Source organism: Cupressus sempervirens, chromosome 3 (genome assembly GCF_028749045.1).
Source record: "Cupressus sempervirens isolate cs-2001-9-10 chromosome 3, ASM2874904v1, whole genome shotgun sequence".
In the NCBI taxonomy this organism is placed as follows: domain Eukaryota; kingdom Viridiplantae; phylum Streptophyta; class Pinopsida; order Cupressales; family Cupressaceae; genus Cupressus; species Cupressus sempervirens.
In genome coordinates, this window is record NC_143120.1 from 583,027,638 (window position 1) to 583,049,751 (window position 22,114).

The following is a 22,114-nucleotide window of genomic DNA, read 5'->3' on the forward strand; positions in this document are numbered from 1 at the left end:
ATTGCATTCAAAAAAATAATTGCTTAGAAATTTCACACTTAGAAAAAATAGACTTCAAAAAAAAAAAAAATCCCAAGAGCAAATATGCTCTAGATTTTTTATGGGATAGCAATTTAATGTTTTTGTGAACAAAGAATCTTAGAAGATTCTCTAAATATTCTTTTAAGATTAATTAATATTTTACTCAAAGAAAGAATATTAATTATATTCAAATGAAATGTTTTAAACTTTTTTTGGATTTACCTTTTTGTTGCATTTTCTTTGACATAGGTCAGCATGAGGTAAGTGGAGATTTATTTCATGCGCTTGGGGTTTGGGAATATTTCCACGTGGGCAAGAAGGTGGGTGGAAAAAGGGTGTAATGTTAGTGGGTAAAAGATTTGTTTAGGAATTTAGTTAGAAGAAAAAAGGGTAAGTTAGTTTTTAGTTTTAAATATAGATTAGTTTCTTTTTAATTGTATTAAGAATGTTAATATATGTTAGTTTCAATTTATATTAAGTTTTAAATATATTGGTTAGTTTAAGTTGTTAGAAAAATTTAATTGTATGTTTTATATTTTTGAAATAGTTTTAAGTTTTATTAAATTAGTTTTAGTTAGAAATTGTAAAGTTAGAAATTAGTATTAATTATAGTGCAGTTCGTATTGGATTACAATTTTAATATTATGTGAGTTAAGATTAGATGACTATTGTTATAGTTAATTGTATTATTTATTAATTAGTTAAATTTAAGTTTAACGTATTATTATTTTATATTATTTCTTTTAGAAAATTATTTTTATGACTAATATAAAGAAAATGAAATTGATTTAAATAAATGGAGAATTATTGTTATGTTTTAATTAACTATATCGTTTATTTAATATTAGCTTTGTTTTAAAAGATGTTGTTTAGATTAGATTTATATTATTATTATTGACATTCAAATCAATTAATTAAATAAGTTAATTGATATTTTGCTTAATTGAAGTTAATGTTAACAGGATTTAAATTAATTGTAAAATATGTTAACTAATAAGCTTAGTAGAATGTAATATTTTTAAGAGTAATTAAAAATAATAGTGTTAGGTCTTTTAATTAATTGAATTTAGTTTATTTAATTTAATTAATTGATTTAACAATGAAACGTTTAGTTTAACAACCTATTCCTATATAATGTTTTCAGACTGAGTTGTAGTCTTAAAAGTTTTGATAGTGGATCTTGTATCCATCTTTAGTGTACCTTTGTTCTATCTAAATTAAACTATTCAAACTTAATGAAATTATTTATTATTAACTGTGAAAAAAAATTGTGTTTTTGCCCTATATTTTGGGCATGACATTTTGGTATCAGAGCCTAATTTCGTAATACTTGGGCAACAATGGGTCTATGTAAAGTGTGGACGTTTAAATCTTAATATATGAAGTAGGTATTTCCCCTTGCAAAAATTTTATAAGTAAATGTATTCCTTCAAAACTGTCACACCAATAATTGAACCTAGTAAAACTTTGAATCGGTAATAAAGAATGTAAATGGTTAACCATATCAGATAACCCCATCTTAAGGACTAAAAAAAAAAACAACTAATTAGATGCAAGCATGTTATAGTTATATTAAAGTATATTATGATCTCATAAAGGATTCGAGAATTATATTGAACATGATCACCCTGAAGTAAAACTAAGTTAAGGATCCTAAAACATCTTTCAACCATGTGAGTAGAAATGATTAAATAATCTAGAAACCAAAGAGAAAGTGTTTCTCATCATCTTTAGTAGAAGTCAAATTTTGACTAACTTGATCACTCGTGAGAGCATTGTAGTTCATATCAAGTATGGGCGTGATCAAATAGGCATGTATCAATCTAGACATTTCAAACATAAGTAAAGAAAACCTGTGATCTTCATAATCTAATTTTGTACCTTTGAGTTGAAACATTGAATAGATAAAATGAATGGTGAGTAAATGGGAAGGTAACACCTGAAGAGCATATCACGTTACTAAGTTATGGGGATACCTCTAACCTATTAAGAATTTAATATATATTGTTTTAGTAATCCTTGAAATGCAAACAAGAGCTAATTGGGAATCTGCAAGTAACATTTGAAAACCTCGAATGATAGGATTACTAATGCGAGAAGTGGTTCAACAAGAGAGAGTTAGTTAGGAACGTACAAAGAATATGAATATCTTCGGTTGTTATAGGGAATGGAATCCTAATCAGGGAATGAATCTATCTAAAATATATGGTGCTAAGAATGAAATTAAATGGTGATAAGTATGTAACATATAGTATTGAATCAATAAGACGGGAAGATGTAAACTTCTGAGATAGGGTTATGTACATCGAAATTATGTTAGCAGACTTATTTTATAAGCTTAAAAGATATTGAATGATAACTATCAAGTAAATACTCATAGACTCTAGTATTGAAAGTATTGGATAAATTATGAACTTGCATTTTAGAGGAAGTAAAGTACCAATGAGATTATCAAACCTAGTATGAACTAAAGGTTTAGGTATCAAAGTTAAGTAATAAGTGAATTTTAAGCCATGAGACATGTTAAGAACAATGATGATGACCTATATTGACAGCAAGGAGATAGTTGTAAGAGTGAATAAGTAAACATTGATGACATCCTAATAATGGTTTTATACCTAAGAAGTTGCAAACCTACAACCCAAGAATGAAATCATAAGTCACTTATGACTAGGAAAAATGTGAAGTATGGAATTATTGATAAGAAATAGTAGCTTTCAGTGCATTCTTAGATGATATTTAGAACTTGTGTAGCATTGGAATAACACAGACAGTGATATATATATATATATATATATATATATATATATATATGTATATATAGAGGATCATACCAATTTGGCGAGATTGATAGCACAACTTCAACTAGTGTAGAGATGGTGAAATTAATTTAGGAAAGTTTATGGGTAGATTCCCTAATATGCTATTATAGTGAACGAAGGATAAGAGATTTGGTTTTCTAATTACAACTCAGAGTATAACTCTATTGACACTAAGGTCCCCACATGTTAGAGTCTTCAAAAGGAAACCAATATAACAACAAGAGGATTGATGGAGCCTCATTTTAGTATCCTCACATTTGCACTTTTGAGTGAGTTATGATCAGGGCAAACCCCTTAGTACAAAAAACCCTAATTATAGGGTGATGTTGTTAACAATAAGTATGTAGTTAGTATGTGGAATCAATCAAATTTGAGTTACATGGTCGTTAGGCCTCCATCTAATTCCAATTCTTGATCCCTGCAATGTATTTGGAGGACCTAAGATTCATCATTTCCTCAGACACCCTAGTACGGCTGCATTATGCCAGTAATGTAAATTTTGTAAGTAATTGAAGTTATTTCCTTGTCTAATTTCAGATTTTGTTATTTTAATTTTCCTTCCCTTTTGCCAGCAATGTGATGTGGGGGTATTTAGCCAATTGTATTATTGATGATTCTATTTTATCTCTAAGTCATGTCTTTATTTCTTGATTAAAAGTTTTCTAATTGTGGCCACTCTTTATTTCTTTTGTTTCAGACTTTTGCATTGGATATTTCATCTTTGATGTTGAATTTAAAATTTGAGGCACTTTCTTTTGAATTTTGTTAGCAAAGTGACATATGATGGGCCTACCAGAGGTATTCCTAACAATCAAGTGGATGTATAACACTAGGGTATGGGGTCATTAGTGAGGGTAGTCATGCCCCACCCTCTCCCAAGAGTTTGAAATTAGGTGTAGTGAATTTTTGTTGACTGCTATGAGTGATAGATTGCACCCCAACATAAATATGGTTAAGGTTATGAGTTAATCAAATGAACTTCTAGATGGAAAGGTGCATGTGTAGTGATGGACTCATTGAGGATCCTATCAAGAATCAATGTATCGTGGAAACTCTAAAGTAAAAGTGTTTAACCTTAATTAAGACCCAAGTTGCTTATTATGAAAACTTCATTTGAGGGAGTCTCGTACAGATGTAACCCCAATAAGTGGGTGTGTGGAATATGGGATATCTATGATATTATCTTTATTAGAAACTTTATAAGTATGTTATACTGGATTTGAATGTTGTTTATGTGTGACCAATATGTTTTAAGGATTATTTGACCTTGGAAAATGTAACCATGTCAGAGCTATGGATTGAATTTCACTTTTAGTAAGAGTAATTAGGTAAATATGTTATAGCCCCTGAGTATGTATATGAATTATTGATCATTATTTTTACAAGAGTAAATTTTGGTATAAATCTAGACAAGGTCTAGCATAAGACGAACATTTTAGTTGTGCGACTTCTAGGAGGAAGTCAAAAGCTAGTGGGGGAGGATGTAAGGTCCCTTCTCGTATGTAATTATCAAATGTAAATTTCTCTATTAAATCTATTATAGGATATTAGAATGGATATGAAGTAATGTTTTATATTATGATTGTCCTAATGAAATTGAGAGTAGTTGATATCTCCATGTTTTAATACTCGGCGATTCGAGAACTACTACATTATCTCAATTGTTAAACATTAAAATTTCACTAACAATGATACAAGGCATTTTCACTTGATGATAAGGGTGTTGATTTTGATATCTTGATGATTAAGTTGTATGCTTCAGATAGTTCAGTATCCTTTAATTGGTGATGTTATGATGTTTAGGTATATGCATGCCTAACGATGATTGTACTAGTACTTAATCTGAATTAATGAATAAGTTATATGTTATATTTATTATGTGATTGTTGATGATTAAATGTGAGTAGAAATGAATTAAACAGTTAGTTATATGAAAGATTCATGTTTTAATTTATGTAATTTTCCTAATAAGTTATATATATATATATATATATATATATATATATATATATATGAGATTTTCTTGAGCTACTGATGTGTGCAATGAGTGTGCAAGATATTTTAGCCAAAAAATCTGACGAAGAAACATAACTGAACCCTATGTACTATTTGTGGAAACTAGAGTTAAATCTGATGAAAGATGCGAACCTCATTGTTCGTATTTTATTTGTGTCATGGATTGAATGAATGTATCATTTTGTAATCTTTAAGTATTAATATTTTGTAATAGTGACTTTTTAGTGTCGCTTGACACTCATGAATTGTATATGCATTCTAGCATGATAGTTAGGGTTAACCGAGCAACCTAAAGATCTAAGTCGAAATAGGTTAGTGACCTTTTTGCTAATTAGTTAGTAATCAAGGTTAATTACCTTAATCATGATTAGTGAGTAATATGCTTTTTTGAAGTTGTTAGAATGTCCTAAAATTTCCTAGCTTTTGATAAGCCCCTAATTAATCCTTAAGGCCAAAAATCATGAAATCTAAGTACCCAAGGGGTACGGGTATGGGTTGGGGGCATTTTTCATCCCCCTAGACCCTTTTGTTGACTTTTATGGTCACTCAAAAACTCAATTTTTACTTTATTGCGAGAATTGAATGATTTCATCATGAGTTGAATGACTTTAACTCCACCTTGAGGTTAGCCTTAGGTCTAGTTGAGTTAGAATCCTCTAGAACTTTTAGGCAAGTGGGGGACTTATTGCTTTTTAGAGGTGGTTAAATTTAGGATCTTATTTAGAGGCATTTTTTAGAGGGTTTTGAGTGTTCACCCAACCTCTAGTTTTAGAGTGCAATTTAGGATTGAAGGAGAAGGAGAAGGAAGGGAATGCTCATCTCAAATTGTTCAATTGCCATAACCTAATTTTGAAGGTAGGAATCCTTCAACTCATGGTGTTCATGTTTTGTTTCATGCTTAAGTTATTATGTTTGCATATTATGTTCATGTGTGTGTTGAATATGTTTGGGAGGGATTGAAATAGGTTTTTTTAAATGGTTTTCCTTTGTTTTTTAATTATTATTTTTAAAGGGATTGTATGGGTGTACTGGCATTACTCACCTTCGAATAGGGCAGAAGTGGCCATGTACGGGAGAAGGTCTTTAGTTGAACTCCAACAATGCAGAGTCTCTTCTCAGGATGAGAAGAGGGAGAGAGGGTAGGGTGTTATGGGCCCCTACTCATAAGCACAAACCATGTTTTGAGTTTTGAAATTTGAGAAGTGAAAGAATGAAAGTCCTTGTGATATTAGCCTCGAAAGGGCATTTGTGGAAGAATGAAAGCTCTTGAGATTTTAGCCCTAAAAGGACATATGTTATGGTGTTGTGACTGACATCTCTTATTGAAAAAATCCACCTTCTCCCTAGTGTGGTTCAATGTCGAACCTGTTGTGCAAACTCGGGACGGGAGTGAATGTCTGATTTTGTCTTCATGTTATGTTTGGTTGTTACCCGGTCAATTTTTATTCTCTCCATGATCACCATGATGTATTGTAAAATTCAAAATGAATCCCTTGTTAAGGGCCAAGAAGAAAATTCAAATTGTTATTGAAATTTAGTTATGTTGGGAGTTTTCTCGTCGAGATTGAAATCCTATGTAAAAATGTATTTAAATTAATTGTTGAAGTAGCCAGGATGCTAGGTTTTCTTACTGGTTCTTTCCCGACGGAGCCTTTGAGTCAGGTGGTTTAATAGAAAAAAAAAAGATTTGAGTTATATTCTTGCTTTGAGTCTTATAGTAATTCAATTATGTATGTGTGTATCGAAAATGAGATAAAATGATGTTCTTTCCTACTATGGTAATCTCATGTTTTCAAAATTTTATGCATTCAATTAAGTTTAATTAGATTAAAAAAAGATGATTTATAATTTTGCATTTAAAAATCAAATATGTTAAAGAAGATTCATTGTGTGATTTGTATCTCATTTTGTTATTTTTGTGAGTATCAAGAAGTTAAAATATTCAACTTGAATATTTATGTGCTACTTTCTATCCTATTATCATTCTTTTTAAAAATATATATAACCTCCTTTGTTTAACTATGTTTTAGCAAATTTAATTAGAAAGGAAAAAATATATAAACCTCCTTGTTATAAAAATATATTGCTCTTGAAAAAGTATATAAGCTAGAAAAAAAATAATAACACTTAGAAAAAAAAATTACATTCAAAAAAATAATTGCTTAGAAATTTCACACATAGAAAAAAATATAGAATTCAAAAAAATATATTCCCAAGAGCAAATATGCTCTAGATTTTTTATGGGATAGCAATTTAATGTTTTTGTGAACAAAGAATCTTAGAAGATTTTCTAAATATTCTTTTAAGATTAATTAATATTTCACTTAGAAGAAAGAATATTAATTAAAAAATGAAAATATAAATCTGCTCATAAATATCTAATTTTTAAATATCCTACAATATCCTAATCTGCCAAATTAACTTTATGTTATTACTACCCCCCTTATCCTAGGCGTTAGTTTGGCAGGTTGGAGTTAACAAGACAAAAGTAATAATGGCTGACATAAACCATGTACACCACCCGCCCCCCCCATTGAATTTGCAGCCAAGTTGATCACGTGAATTACCAAGTATAGTACAAGTGTTGATGTGGGCATTTAGGTCTATTCAAATAAAATGTTTTAAACTTTTTTTGGTTTACCTTTTTGTTGTGTTTTCTTTGACATAGGTCAGCGTGAGGTAAGTCGAGATTTATTTCATGCGCTTGGGGTTTGGGAATATTTCCACGTGGGCAAGGAGGTGGGTGGAAAAAGGGTGTAATGTTAGTGGGTAAAAGATTTGTTTAGGGATTTAGTTAGAAGAAAAAAGGGTAAGTTAGTTGTTAGTTTTAAATTTAGATTAGTTTCTTTTTAACGTTTTGTATTAAGAATGTTAATATATGTTAGTTTTAATTTATATTAAGTTTTAAATATATTGGTTAGTTTAAGTTGTTAGAAATTTTTGATTGTATGTTTTATATTTTTGAATTAGTTTTAAGTTTTATTAAATTAGTTTTAGTTAGAAATTGTAAAGTTAGAAATTAGTATTAATTATAGTGTCGTTCATATTGGATGACAATTTTAATATTGTGTGAGTTAAGATTAGATGACTATTGTTATAGTTAATTGTATTATTTATTAATTAGTTAAATTTAGGTTTAACATATTATTGTTTTATATTATTTATTTTTAAAAATATTTTTATGACTAATATAAAGAAAATGAAATTGATTTAAATAAATGGAGAATTATTGTTATGTTTTAATTAACTATATTGTTTATTTAATATGAGCTTTGTTTTAAAAGATATTTTTTACATTAGATTTATATTATTATTATTAACATTCGAATCAATTAATTAAATAAGTTAATTGGTATTTTTCTTAATTGAAGTTTTAATGATTAATGTTAATAGAATTTAAATTAATTGTAAAATATGTTAACTAGTAAGCTTAGTAGAATGTAATATTTTTAAGAGTAATTAAAAATAATAAAGTGTTTGGTCTTTTAATTAATTGAATTTACTTTATTTAATTTAATTAATTGATTTAACAATGAAACGTTTAGTTTAACAACCTATTCCTATATAATGTTTTCAGACTGAGTTGTAGTCTTAAAAGTTCATATAGTTGATCGTGTATTTGTCTTCAGTGTACCTTTGTTCTAATTGAATTAAACTATTCAAACTTAGTGAAATTATTTATTATTAACTTTGAAAAAAAATTATGTGTTTTTGCCCTATATTTTGGGCATGACAGAGTAATACAAACACTCCCTTCATAGTTTTCTCAACAAAACAAGGAAAAGAACATGAAAGAAAAGAAAGTAAAAACCCACAATACCCATCCTTCATATAAGAAGAACACAAAAAAAAAACTCCAAGCATGCAAGATATTTACACACATACTTAAATAATGAAAAAAATTAACATATCCATGACAATGGAGAAACCTACCTTCACAAAGGTTATGACAAGAAAGAGTTTTGAGATGAGCTTAATCAGTTCCTCCTTCCAATTCCAAAGATTTACTTCTTTAAAAATAGAGAGTGGGTGAACACCCTCCAACTCTTCAAAGGGACTCTAAATAGCCTCTAAACTCACCCACCCAAAATAGCAATAACTCCAATCTTGACTCTAAGCCTCATTTGCTCTCTCCACTTGCCCCTATCATAAAGGTAAACCTCTTAGCAAGAGTGTAAACTTGGGTAACCTCATGGAGATGATCCATTTTCGCAATAAAAGAAAATGAGATATTTTAGGGATCATAAATGTTGCTAGAAAGTTCTAGAAGGGTGGAAAAAGGTTCCCAACGCATATCCATCCCACTTGAGCACTTGGATTACATTAAATTTGGCTTCTAGGATCATTTCATGACCTATATAGGTGGCTTGAAAATATTGATCTCCAAAATCCTAAGGATGTAACCTTTCCACTAAGCCCTAATCAAGGAAGATTAATTTAAGTTACTAACTAAATCAGTCTTAGGTTAACAAGTTAGATTGATAACCCTAATTGACCTATCAGTACACATATGCATATAAGGAGTGTCAAGTAATACCATAAGATTTACTTTTACATAACATTTGACACATCACAAAATACATAACGATACACATACATTCAAATCTTGATATAAACTAAACACTTGACAATGAGGTTCCAACCACTTTATTGGATTCAATCTTGGTCTTACAATTTGCACATAGGGTCAATTATTGTTTCTCCGATTAATTCCATGGTCAAATTTCCTGCACAATGCGCATACTAGTAGCTCGATAAAATCACATGTATATATATAAACCAAATTTACATATTCAAATTGATCAAAACATTATAACTTTCATTTAAATAAACTTTTCCCATTCCTACACATGATAAACATAATTGATTGCATAATTGAAATAACATAACATTTTCATCAATTCGAATTAAAATACTAGAATAATCATCATAATGCATGCATATACCTAAACATCATCAATAGAGCATACTGAACTATCTAAATGCATATAGCCTAATCATCAAGGTACCATAAATAACATCATCCTCATAAAGTGAAACACCTCATAGCATCATTGGTACAAATCAGTGTTTAAATAGTCAAACAATGTAGTAAGTCTTGAATCACAAGATATCAAAACATGAACATATAACCCCTTGTACACAATACTCTAACAACCTTAACACTTCACAGTGTGTTTATAATATTAAAATCAAGCTACTTAAGAGCACTTCTAGTGAGTTAATAATCTCTGTCGTCAAATTTCTAATGATTCAAAAGAGGGTAAGTATTAAGTTATTTTATTGAAACAATCATCAAATCATTATACATAAGATAGCCATAATTATCATAATGTCCTCTACATGATTTCAAGCAACAACCATGACAATTTATCATAATATCACATTGTCGTGCTCATATATCCATTCAAATCTCCTATAAAGGGTTTAACAAGAAATTCATCTTTAAGTAAGTACATATGAGGAGGGGTCTTACATCCTCCCCCACTAGCCTTTGACTTCATCCTTGAAGCCACACAAACTAAAACATCCATCCCATGCTATTCCTTATCTATACTTATTCCAAAATTTGGTTAGATGCAAAAGAATGATTGATAATTCACATATACACTCTTAAGATGATAACATATTTACCTAATTACCCTTACTAAAAGTGAAGTTCAACCCATAACTTTGACATGGTTATGCTTCCATGGTTCAAACGCTTATTTAAAAAATAGAGGTCACATATATATAACATTCTAAACTGGTATGAATATTCTTATAGAGTCTCTCATAAAGTAATACTGTGAGGTGTTCCAAATATCCATATACTCACTTATCGGGGTAATAGTTGTATGAGAATCCCTCAAACAGGGTTTTCTTAAAATGCAACTCAGGTCCTTATTAAAGGTTAATCAATTTTACTCTAGAGTTCCATTGCATATTGCTTCCTTGATAGGACACTAACAAGTCCATTGCTACACATGCACCTTTTACATCTAAAAGTCCTCCTGGTTAGCTTGTAACCTTAACTAGTTTATATTGTGGTGCCACCCGTTACTCATAATAGTCAATGGATATTTACTATTCCTTCCATAGTATTTCTGGAAGAGAGTGGGGCACAAATACCTTCACTAAGAACCCCATACCCTAATGTTATACCTCCACTTGATTGTTAGGAATCCCTTTTGGTAGACCCATTATATGCCACTTTGCCAACACAATTCACAATAAGGTGACTCAAAATTTAAATTCAAAATTAAAGATGGAATATTCAATTTAAAAGCATGAAACAAAAGAACTTAAGAGTGTCCACAATAGTAAACTTTTAATCAAGAAATAGAGGCATGTCTTAGAGGCAAAATAGAACCATCAATAATAAATTTGGCTAAGAAGGCCCACATCACATTGTTGGCAAGAAGGAAAGAATATTAAAAAAATAAAAATTTGAAATCAAATAAATAAGGAAATAAATCCAATTTCTTACAAAATTTACATTACTAACATAATGTGGTCACACCAGGGTTATGGAGGGAAATGAGGAATCTTAGGTCTTCCAAATACACTATAAGGATCTTGCATTGAACTCAAATAGTTCTCTATAGACCATATTGCTAAAATTGTGATTGATCCCATGTACTAACAACATAGCTATCTTCATTAACATTGCCCAACGGTTAGGGTTTACTGTGCCAAGGGGTGTGTCTAGACTAGAACCGACCCAATAGTGCAAATGTGAGGATAAATAAAATTATTTTCCTTCCATCCTCTTGTTGCTACAAGGGTCTCTTTTTGATGAATCAAAACATAAGGGGGAATTATTGATAGTAGAGTTATACTCTGAGTTAGCTATAATACCAAGTCCATTATCCTCAAATGATTACAATTACATGTTGGGGCATCTATCCATGATCTTTCTTAGGTCAAATTCACCATGATATACAAGTTGAAGTTGTTCTATCCAATTCACCAAATTTGGTATGATCATGTACACATATATATATCATTGTCCTCTATTGCTTCATCTGTTACACAAATTCTAATTGTCCTCAGAGAATGCACTGAATGCTAGTTCTCTTATCAATAATCCATATTTCACATCACCTAGTCATAAATGACTTATGAATTCATCCTTAGGTTGTAGGTTTGCAACTAGGTAAGTATAAAATCATTAGAAGGATGCTGTCAATATTTACTTATCCACTCTTACAACTATCTCCTTACCAAGGTATAAGTCATCATAACTTTTCCTATCATGCCCCGTGGCTTGTAATCCTCTTTCCATTTAACTCTGAAACTTGAACCATTATTTCATATTAGGTTGATAATCTCATCACAACTTTACTCTCTCTATATTATAGGGTTATAATTGATCCAAAAAAATCAATACTACTGTCTACGAGCAAACACTTGATAGTTATAATTTAACATCACTCTTGCTTATACAATAAGCCTGCTAACATAAACAGATGCACATAAGCTTGACTTAGAAGTTTATGTTTTCTATCTCATTGGTTTAATATATATGTTACATACTACTCATTTAGTTACATTCTTACCATCATATTTAGATAGATTTATTCCTTGATTAGGGTTCTATTCCTCATAGTAGATTGAGATACTCCTTTTCTTTGTGTGTTCCTAACTAACTTAGCTATTGAATTAGCTTCTTGGATTATTATCATATCGTTTGAGGTTCCCAATGGTTACTTGCATATTTATATTGAGTTATAGTTTGCTTTCCAAATATTACCAAAACAATACATTGTAACCCGTAATAGGTCAAAGGTATCCCAATAGCTTGATAACATGGAATATTTTTTAAGTGTTACCATCTTATTCACTCACCATTTATTTTATCTATACAATATTTTAATCCTAAGGAACAAAATTTAATTACGAAGATCATAGGTTTCCTTTACTTCTGTTGTAATGTATAAGTCAGTACCACTGATCTACTTGATCACTTCTATACTTGATGTGAACTAGAATACTTTCACAAGTGACATGGTCAGCCATACTCTAACTTCTTTTAAAAATGACACTAAACACTTTCTCTCTAACTACAAGGTTATTTACACATATCCAGTCACATGATTGAAAGATGTTTTAGGGTTCCTAACCTTAGTTTTCCCCCAGGGTGATAGTATTCAGTATAATTTTAAATACTCTATGAGCTAATAATCTACCTAAATACAAATAAAAATTTCTTGCATCTAATCATTTATTTTCAAGTCATTAAGACTGGGTTATCTAATATGGTTGACCATTTATGTTCGTTAACACCAATTTCATGTTTTTAGTTAGGTTTACTCATCAACACTATTGTTTAGAAAGAATAAATTAGCTTATTGAAAATTCTACAATGAGAAATTTATACTTCATATAGTAACATTTATACTTCTACTCTTAACATGGACCCATTGTTGCCCAAGTGTTACAAACCCAAGTTCTAATACCAAAATGTCATGCCTAAAAATTAGGGCAAAAAAACAACAATTATTTTTTTTAAGTTAATAACCACTATGCTTTAGTGTGTACTACATTGAATATGTTACAGGAAGTTGAAAAAGGATTGAAGTAAGTTTTGGTTGCATTTCATAACGATGCAGAGGTGACATCTTAAACATATTGCAAAATTATGGAACCTTAGGTTCTAGTGCTACATGAACACCTAGCTTGGGTTAAATGAATTAGCTAATTAACTATAGTTTCATGTTTGATAAAGTGTGATTTAATAATTGAGGAACATTTGATTAGTAATATAAGTTACGTTAGGTTGGTGTAATACCTTTTGCACTTGTTTTATTATGCTAATACTTGATTTCCAATTATTGTCATAACCAATTTAGGACTAATTGAATCATTAAATAATACTAATAAAAAACATTTACAACATTCATCTTATCTTCTAACATAACTTGATTTACCTACTCAAGTTGTCTAGTCAACTTCAACTTACAACACCTTCGAATATTACATAAACATTGAAAACCCGATAACACCTCATAACCCAAGAATTAATAAACATTAAAATGATAACTAATTATAAAATTAATAGAATAACATAATTTTTAGATTCATTCATTATGTTTAATCTATTTATACCTATACCCATAAAAACATTAGTTTACCTCACTATGTCACTATCCCAATTTAACTCTAATATTACACCTAAAGACTAATATCCCATAATCATTTTACAAACTTAACTAAATCTCCCCCATATTCTCTATTACCAAATGAGGAATTAAAATCTCCCCCATACATTTTCTAGAGATAATTTAGGCTCTCTCAAATAAATGGAAGTTATGAGTTTTCTTTTCTCTTTTAAAGTACTAGGCTTCCTCTTAGGAATTTTATAGTGGCATAGTGTATTAATGTTTTGTTTATTCTATTGAGTGGATTGTAGGTATAATATTGATGTTAATTTTGTATCCAAGTTGGAAGTTATTTTAGGTATTTTACATATAATGCAATATAAGATATAATCCATTGATTTATCAAAATTTATACTGGCTAAGGTTATAGGGTGCAAGTAGGATAAATGTATCTTAATTGAACATTGGTTATATCTCATGATCTTAAGGATTAATTATTGCATCTATAATTCAAATGATTCATATATCAAGGTCTTATAAAATAACTTATAAATACATTGAACTAAATCCAAGATTTCATGAAAGAAATATATATTAATTTATTATTTTTAACTTGTCTATTCAAGTACATATCAAAATAGAAATTGAAGGGAAAAAAATCTGCATTTTACTATAATCCAATACACCATGTCTATTTAATAATCTATTTTCCTATTATTGAAGTAAGGTATACAATATTGAAAACCCTTCCATAGATCCCAATAAGTTACAATTTTTGTTTCAAAACAATAATACAAGATTTAATCAAAAAGGTGATACAAAGGAGAAGTCTCCAACAATAGGGTGATTCAAGAACTGCATCAAGAATCCCAAAATTGGGTTGCTCCATCATAAGAACTTATCCAAGCACTCTGAAAACACAAAGAACAACCATGGAATGCTCAACTCCCATCCTAGCCCTCAAAAGGCCACCCACCGAGCTAGGAGAAATGATAACCAAGCAAGTGACATTCAAAATCCAACACAAGGACATAATTTAACATACAATCCCCATCCAAGGTATGCACAAGAAGTTTCATATTGAAGCTATGACAAGGGAAAAGTTGGATCTTTCATGCAGGAGAAGACAATGCCAAAAACATGCAAAAACATGCCTCTTCTAGGGCTAGAACCTCACATGGATTCCCACTTTCATACTCCTTATCTCTCCAAACAAAATCAACAGGCATTGGTATGCAAGGGCCCATACACCTTGCATTTCATCATCATTCTCATCATGAGAAGGGACTCTACACTGATATGAAATCCAACTAACCCCTTCGCCTTACATGGCCACTTCTGCCCTATCCGAAGGTGAGTAATGCCAACACTCCCATCACAGTTTTCCCAAAAAAACCAAGGAAAAGAACATGAAAGAAAAGCAAGTAAAAACCCACAATACCCATCCTTCACATGATAAAAACACAAAACACAAATCCAAACATGCAAGAGATTTACACACACACTTAAATAATGAACAAAATGAACATATCCATGGTAATGGAGAAATCTACCTTCACAAAAGTTATGGTAAGAAAGAGTTTTGAGATGAGCTTAATCCTTTCCTCCTTCCAATTCCAATGGTTGACTTCTATAAAAATAGAGAAGTGGGTGAACACCCTCCAACTCTTCAAAGGGACTCTAAATAGCCTCTAAACTCACCCACCCAAAATAGTAATAACTCTAATCTTGACTCTAAGCCTCCTTTTGGTGCAGGAGCACATATGCAATAGGAAGATAGCAAGCAACATTATTAATGTAGAGTTATACTACGACAGGAAGTCTAGTGGTGACAGAAAGACAACCTGCAATATGACTAAAATTCAGGGGCACAAAGAAAATATGAGAAAGATTTGAGTTTAAAATCTGAAATTTTGTGTGTGTGTGTGTGTGAGTTTAGAGTTTTATGTTTTAAAATAAAAGTCCGTTTCCATGTGGTGAAAATTTTTAAGTGACATTCTTATAAGCCTACTCAATATTATCCACTTATGACTTAATATGAGTTTATTTTGGGTGTGTCAAAAGTTTCTAATTTTCGAAAATATTTATAGAAAAAATCGAAAGGAAGAAAATGATGAATACTCATAAAGGATCATGTGTAGGCATTCAAAATGTAACTGCCACAAGAACGCTATGATGGTTTCTTGGGAGTTACATTAGAAGGTTTTTCAAAAAGAGAAAGGGTGCATATTGTAAGAGATTTCTTTGGAGAGAGATTTTTTTGGAGAAAGTGAATAGAATGAAGTCCTTGAGTTTTCATGTAATTTTCTTGACTTTCTAGTGTTGTATAAGTGTGATTGTGTAGTATTCTACATACATTTTTCTGTTGGTATTTAGATCTTCATTTTGGAAGAGATCTAAAAATTAGATCTTAATAGTTTAGCATTTTCTTACTTTTCATTTTCTATCAGTCGGATCTCTCTGTTGTTTTGAGAGTGGCCTTTGCATGGAGAACTTTTAAAGGACCTCTAATGGTCTTTGATGACCATTGGAGGATCCTCATTTGTTTCATGCTTTATTTATGTTGTATGTCTATGTTCTTGATACAAGAAACCCAAATGCCTTTACAGATTTGAATGGGAAACATCATCATGTGTTGACCCTTTGTTGAGAAACAATTATGAAATCTACATGCATGCATGTGCAGGCTGATTTTCTAAAGGTTTTCAAAATCTCTCTACATCACCTTTGGTTTCTCCACTTACCGCTATCATAAAGATAACCTCTTAGCAATAGTGTAAACTTGGGTAACTTCATGGAGATGATCCATTTTCACAAAAAAGGGAAAATGAGGTATTTTAAGGGTCATAAATATTTCTAGGAAGTTCTAGAAGGTTCGAAAAAGGTTCCCAACCCATACCCATACCACTTGGGCACTTGGATTACATTAAATTCAGCTTCACCCAACTAAAATATTGGGTTATTTATTTCATGTTCACGTTAGTTTGAAGATATGTTTTGAGAAATACTCAACTTCTATGTATCAAAGCGCACAACATCTTTTCACCCCTTACTTTTCTCAAGGTTTTCTAAAAACACATCTACAAATTTTACGTCCTCCAACTTGTCTCAATATGTGCATTACTAGTTTGATTCTTTCTTAGTACATTCATTTTAAGTTACAAGAGACACAAAAGAACAACAAATAAAAAGATTTAAGTTGCTACATAGGAAAGAAAGAAAAAAGGGTAGAGGAGTGTGGGAAAAGTGCATCCATTTTGGTTTTGAAAAATTAGAAATATAAAGACAATGGGGCTGATATGGATAGCTGAAGATTCAAAATTTCAGGCAAAGAGGAAGCCATATAAAGTTAGAAAGTGAAATGGAGAGATGAATTGTTAGAACACAATGAGAAGATGAGTTTGTAATATTATTGTAGATTTGTATTCTATTATTTGATGTATTTGACCTGCAAGTTTGTTATTAACAAAATGAGATAGTATGTTATCATGACCTAAAGGACTCCCCCAGGTGGGCTTCGCCTGCATATGGCCTTCTATGCTGAGTACTTCCTTGACATCCAAGGCGAGATCATCTTATGGCCCTAGTATCTCACTCGTCATTCGATTCATGCTCTTTGAATCTCCTTTGGATCTTTTAGAGTGGGATCTCACCGGCTACATATTCAAACTGATCACTAGATCGGCAGGGAGGACAGGATCTGTCAACTTTGTCACCTTGAGAAGGTTGACACCGAGTCTCATTTTATTTTCCGTTGTCCCATTTACTATGAGATCTGAGGGAGATTCTACTATTTGTTTAGAGAGTGTCGGTCTCTTCCCTCTTTCTTCAAATATATTGACCAACATTATCTTGCACTCTACCTTCAGGAGACCATGTGGCTTCACGAGCACACTATACAGCGCCAACTTTGCTCGTCATCGACACCTACGCAGCTCATCACCTCTTTCTTCAATCCTATAATCCCTGCCTGATGATTGAAACAACCTCCTTGTACTATCTTGGGTCACACCAGATCTGTGAGACTTCGCAAGGATCACACACAACAACGACCTTCCAGAGTACTTGATTGCTCTAATGTCCACCTTTCCATTATGGGCTACTTCTTGCCTGTGAGGAGTTCTTCGTTGTTATTCCTTTTCTTAGTGTTTTTGTTGTTTTGCTTTCATGTTCTTTCTGCGAACACCATTTGGTGCTCCCCCTGCTAGCATTTTCCCTTTGTACTGTTTCCAGTCCCTTAAACCCTTGCTGGTCACCTGTTGGACATTAATAAATTTATCTTTTCTTTTCTTATCTTATCTTATCATTCTATTTTCTTTATCAAATTTAAAAATATGAATATCAAGATTAACAATCTAGTGCTAAAAAATGAAGTCAATAAGACATAAAATAAATGAATATTTTGGAATTAGATTCTAAGGGCATTCAAATAGTTTACAAAACTTTTGTATACGGCTCAATGAAAATTATGCTAACTATAGGCTTGGCACAGCTTGAGTTTTGATCAAATTGCTAACTACATTCTATTTTCAACATATCTTGTTGCAAAACCACTACCCTATAGGTAGGAACTTTGACATTTGCGTCCCTTGTCAATCTATGGATCTAGTAGTTGAGGCTAGGTGCCACTATGCAACTAAATTGGTACAAAAAGGGAACATATTGCCATATGCATGATTTGACTATGAACTAAAAGTAATATCGAGTCAGTTATGAATCATGTTTACATGTGAAGCCTATGGATAAAGAAAATGCACAAATAGATCATGTGTCGATATATTTGCAAAATTCTTGGAATATGATAAAATATAAAATTCATAAATTGTGATTGTTTTGTAAATTTCCAACTAGGGCCAAAGATTCATAAAGTAGAAATGGGAAAGTCAACTAGGAAAATGGTTAGAATATACTTGGCTTTTAAATAGTGATAGACAAAGGCCCAAAGTATTTTGAGGGAAGGAAATGAAAAATGAAGAGTTGTGATGCACATCCAAGTTCCATTCTCATATAATCTTGGGAACACTTTGGTAGTCTTGTTTACACCTAGATAGGGCACACTTACGATACCCACACCTGTGTCACCATAAGGCCCCTTGGAAGAATGGGTCTTCGCCGCTGAGTGTAACTATATTAGAGCCCCATGCCTAATCTTTTCTCTATAAGAGCTTTACCTTGGTATTAAACCTTGAATTCTTAGGCCAATGGGTATCAATAGATTTTAAGGCAATGTGTTTACCACAATGATGTTCCTTTGAAGACATAAGTCCAACTCCCACAAAGGAATCAATTAGCCAAGCTTTCAAGTTTATGTGGTTGTGATAAAGCAAGGCAAATGAAAGCATGTCGCTCACCTAGAAAGGGGTTCCCTGCCTACCTCCTGAAAATAAAACTGAGCCCCGTTAAGTCGTCGAACACTCTTGACAAACAAAAAATGAGGTAGAAAATAGATGTTTCTAAGTAAATGATATAATAGACAAGATATAGAACATTACACATTTCTCCAAATAAATCAAAATAACAAGTAGCAAAAACCATAATATTTACATGTGTGTAATATGTCTCTTCTGGATAACAAACTCAAAGAATGACATGAAACAGCCTTAAAAAGTCGAAGAGACTTGATCTATGACACCTCAATATCACCAGAAACTAATAGCACGCAGTTACAAAAGTTACAAAATTTTCTTAACAATTGGTATATTTAGAGGTTCAATCCTTGAAGATTCTCAAAAGACTAACGTTGAATTGAATGTCTGTCGTGACCAGCCAAATGCTAGGATTCTAGTTTCATTCTCTTTCCCAAATCCTCTGCTTCAACTTCAATGGATTCGATGCCTCTCTTTTCTATGGTTCCATTGTTTATCAGGGCCTTTGGCTCCAACGCCATATACTCATGTCTCACAAGACTTGTGACAATGGCATATTCAGTATATGTTCCTTTGGAATCTGACATTTGTTTCCTCTGTATTGGAGAAATGTGTCCACATGTTGCATCATCTAGTGCTCTATTCCTCAAACTCTCAATTACATTGCCTTTTCCATGTTCAAAATATTCACTGGAATCCTGCAGAAAAATCAAATTTGTTTGATAGGGAGCAACCAGATTAACAAAACCAAAAGTGCTGTGAAAATGGTCATGGCGGGTATTCAGGACTTGCTGCCACACTTTAGATGCAAAATAGAAGTATCAAATTTTACATTATTAATAGCAATATCAGGTTCTCAGAAAGCAATTTATCCAGGAGGAATTTATTTCTATCCAGATTATCATGCTCAATCCTAAATAGGATACTTTGGTTTGACATTTAAGTCTTTACTTTCAGTCATTAATTATTTTCATAAGCACTAAGAGTTGTAGTTGCATCTAAACTTCCTTTTGTTCATGAAACTTGGACTACTATAAGAATATCTGGAATACGTTTAGAAGAAACAATAAGCATTGCATGCAAATGCAAATCTAGTGCTAGAAAATAAACAATTAGAATGTTACATATTGATAATTGAGCACCTAAAAGCAGGAAACAACAGTATAGTCAGTTCCTTATCAGAAATAAAATACGTAGGACAGAAATCCTTAGGGCTAGTTGACCGCAATTCACCAAAGCTTTTTAAATCAAAAAAGAATATGCCTAGTTATAAAGACATAGTGTAACAAGAATATAAATGCACATTTCACACCTGAAAATCAATGGGATAATCCAGTTCAACTGATGAACAGTCACATCCATTGCCAAAATTAAGCTTCAAGAAAACTTTAAATGGTTTTGATCTCAATGTCTCCCTGTGACAACCAAAGTTAATTCCTAAAAAGGCTAAAACAGATTTTGAAACTGACCACTTCTTAAGAATTAAAAATACTCACATGAACAGATTTGAAATTAACCACTTCAAGAATTCAAAACTCTCTGATGATTACCTCTGTAGTTTAAAGGGCTGATCTGTCAAGAAAGCAGACTTTACACGAGGCCTATCTGGAAAGCTTGCCTGTGAACATTGTAATTCCAAACAACTATCTAATAGCAATTTGCTTTCAATATTTGAAAATGTAAAGATGAATTAAACAAACTGGAAGCACAACCAAGAAGTTTTGAGTATAACTAAAATTAAACCTCAACCCTATGCTTAAAAACTTAGACAAGAATAGCATGGGCTCTAAATCTTATTAAGGTTCAATATTAATGTTCATTTCTATTAAGTAAATAAGTAATGTCAGTTTCATTGGAATTAAATCAGGAAAACAGCTTTTGTAGTGCGAAGCCAAAGTAGATCCAAAGCACGTCTTACCTCCACAGATTTGATAAAAGGTAAGGCTGCTTTATTTCCATGTATACTTGAGATTCTCAACTTCCACTTTGCATACCTTTTCTCTGCAAGCATACTACTAATTATTTAATGCTGAAATAATTTTTTCGTTTGCCAATGTCAGTTACTATTTGACTAAATTACTTTGTGAACAAAGACCGACTCTACTACTAAACAGAATTCATGTATTTTTACTTTTACAACATTATAAGATACAGGAACAAATTCTACTTGTAAAAATATAAGGTCCATCTTCCAGTCCTTTACACTTAAAGAAATTTGGCATATCCATAAGGGTTGTTACAGGAATCTTTAATGTGTTCCCATAGGAAACCAATAGTTTTCACTAACTTGGCATGTGACACATCTTACGTTCTCTGATCTGATACCAGAGGAAATGCCCATACATTTAACTCTACATATGTTTGAATTGATTGTTTGCAAATATTAGAAGACCATACAATAGGATATACCGATGCCATCAAATCTCAAGAAACATATCTCAAAGGAATACTATGTCAGGAATCTGATTGTACCATCTTAATCAAATTCAAGGTTGCTCAAAAAGTTCAAATATATGGGAAAAATACCTAAACACCTAATTGGCAGCCAATAAGAGGAGCACAAGTTTAGACAAACTTGCTAAAAGAAAGCCCACTAGACCTTCCCTTTAGCCATGGTCCTAATATATCTAAGAGGGCAAAGTAAAATATTGCATATTCAAGAAGGAAGAATAAACAGTAGGTCAGCAGATTAATTAGTTCTCGTCAGCATACAAGAAAGATTTTGCTTAAGGATAAATTCCTAAATTGTCCATTGAAAATTAATGATATCAATCTGGTTTATAACATGCCCTACCTTATCAAAAAG

At 31.5% G+C, this 22,114-nt stretch overlaps 1 protein-coding gene across 1 annotated transcript in view; it reads right to left on the reverse strand.

The window, feature by feature from the left end:
• Positions 1-19,437: 19,437 nt before the first annotated feature.
• Positions 19,438-22,114, reverse strand: part of SRT1 (sirtuin 1) — a 159,683-nt gene continuing 157,006 nt past the window's right edge. The window contains exons 11-14 of the mRNA XM_089821024.1: positions 21,227-21,309; positions 20,859-20,926; positions 20,621-20,723; positions 19,438-20,006 (exon numbers count right to left, since the gene is read on the reverse strand). Of these exons, the coding sequence (XP_089677150.1) occupies positions 19,716-20,006; positions 20,621-20,723; positions 20,859-20,926; positions 21,227-21,309 (545 nt within the window). The 3' untranslated portion in view covers positions 19,438-19,715. The remainder of the gene's footprint in view (positions 20,007-20,620; positions 20,724-20,858; positions 20,927-21,226; positions 21,310-22,114) is intronic.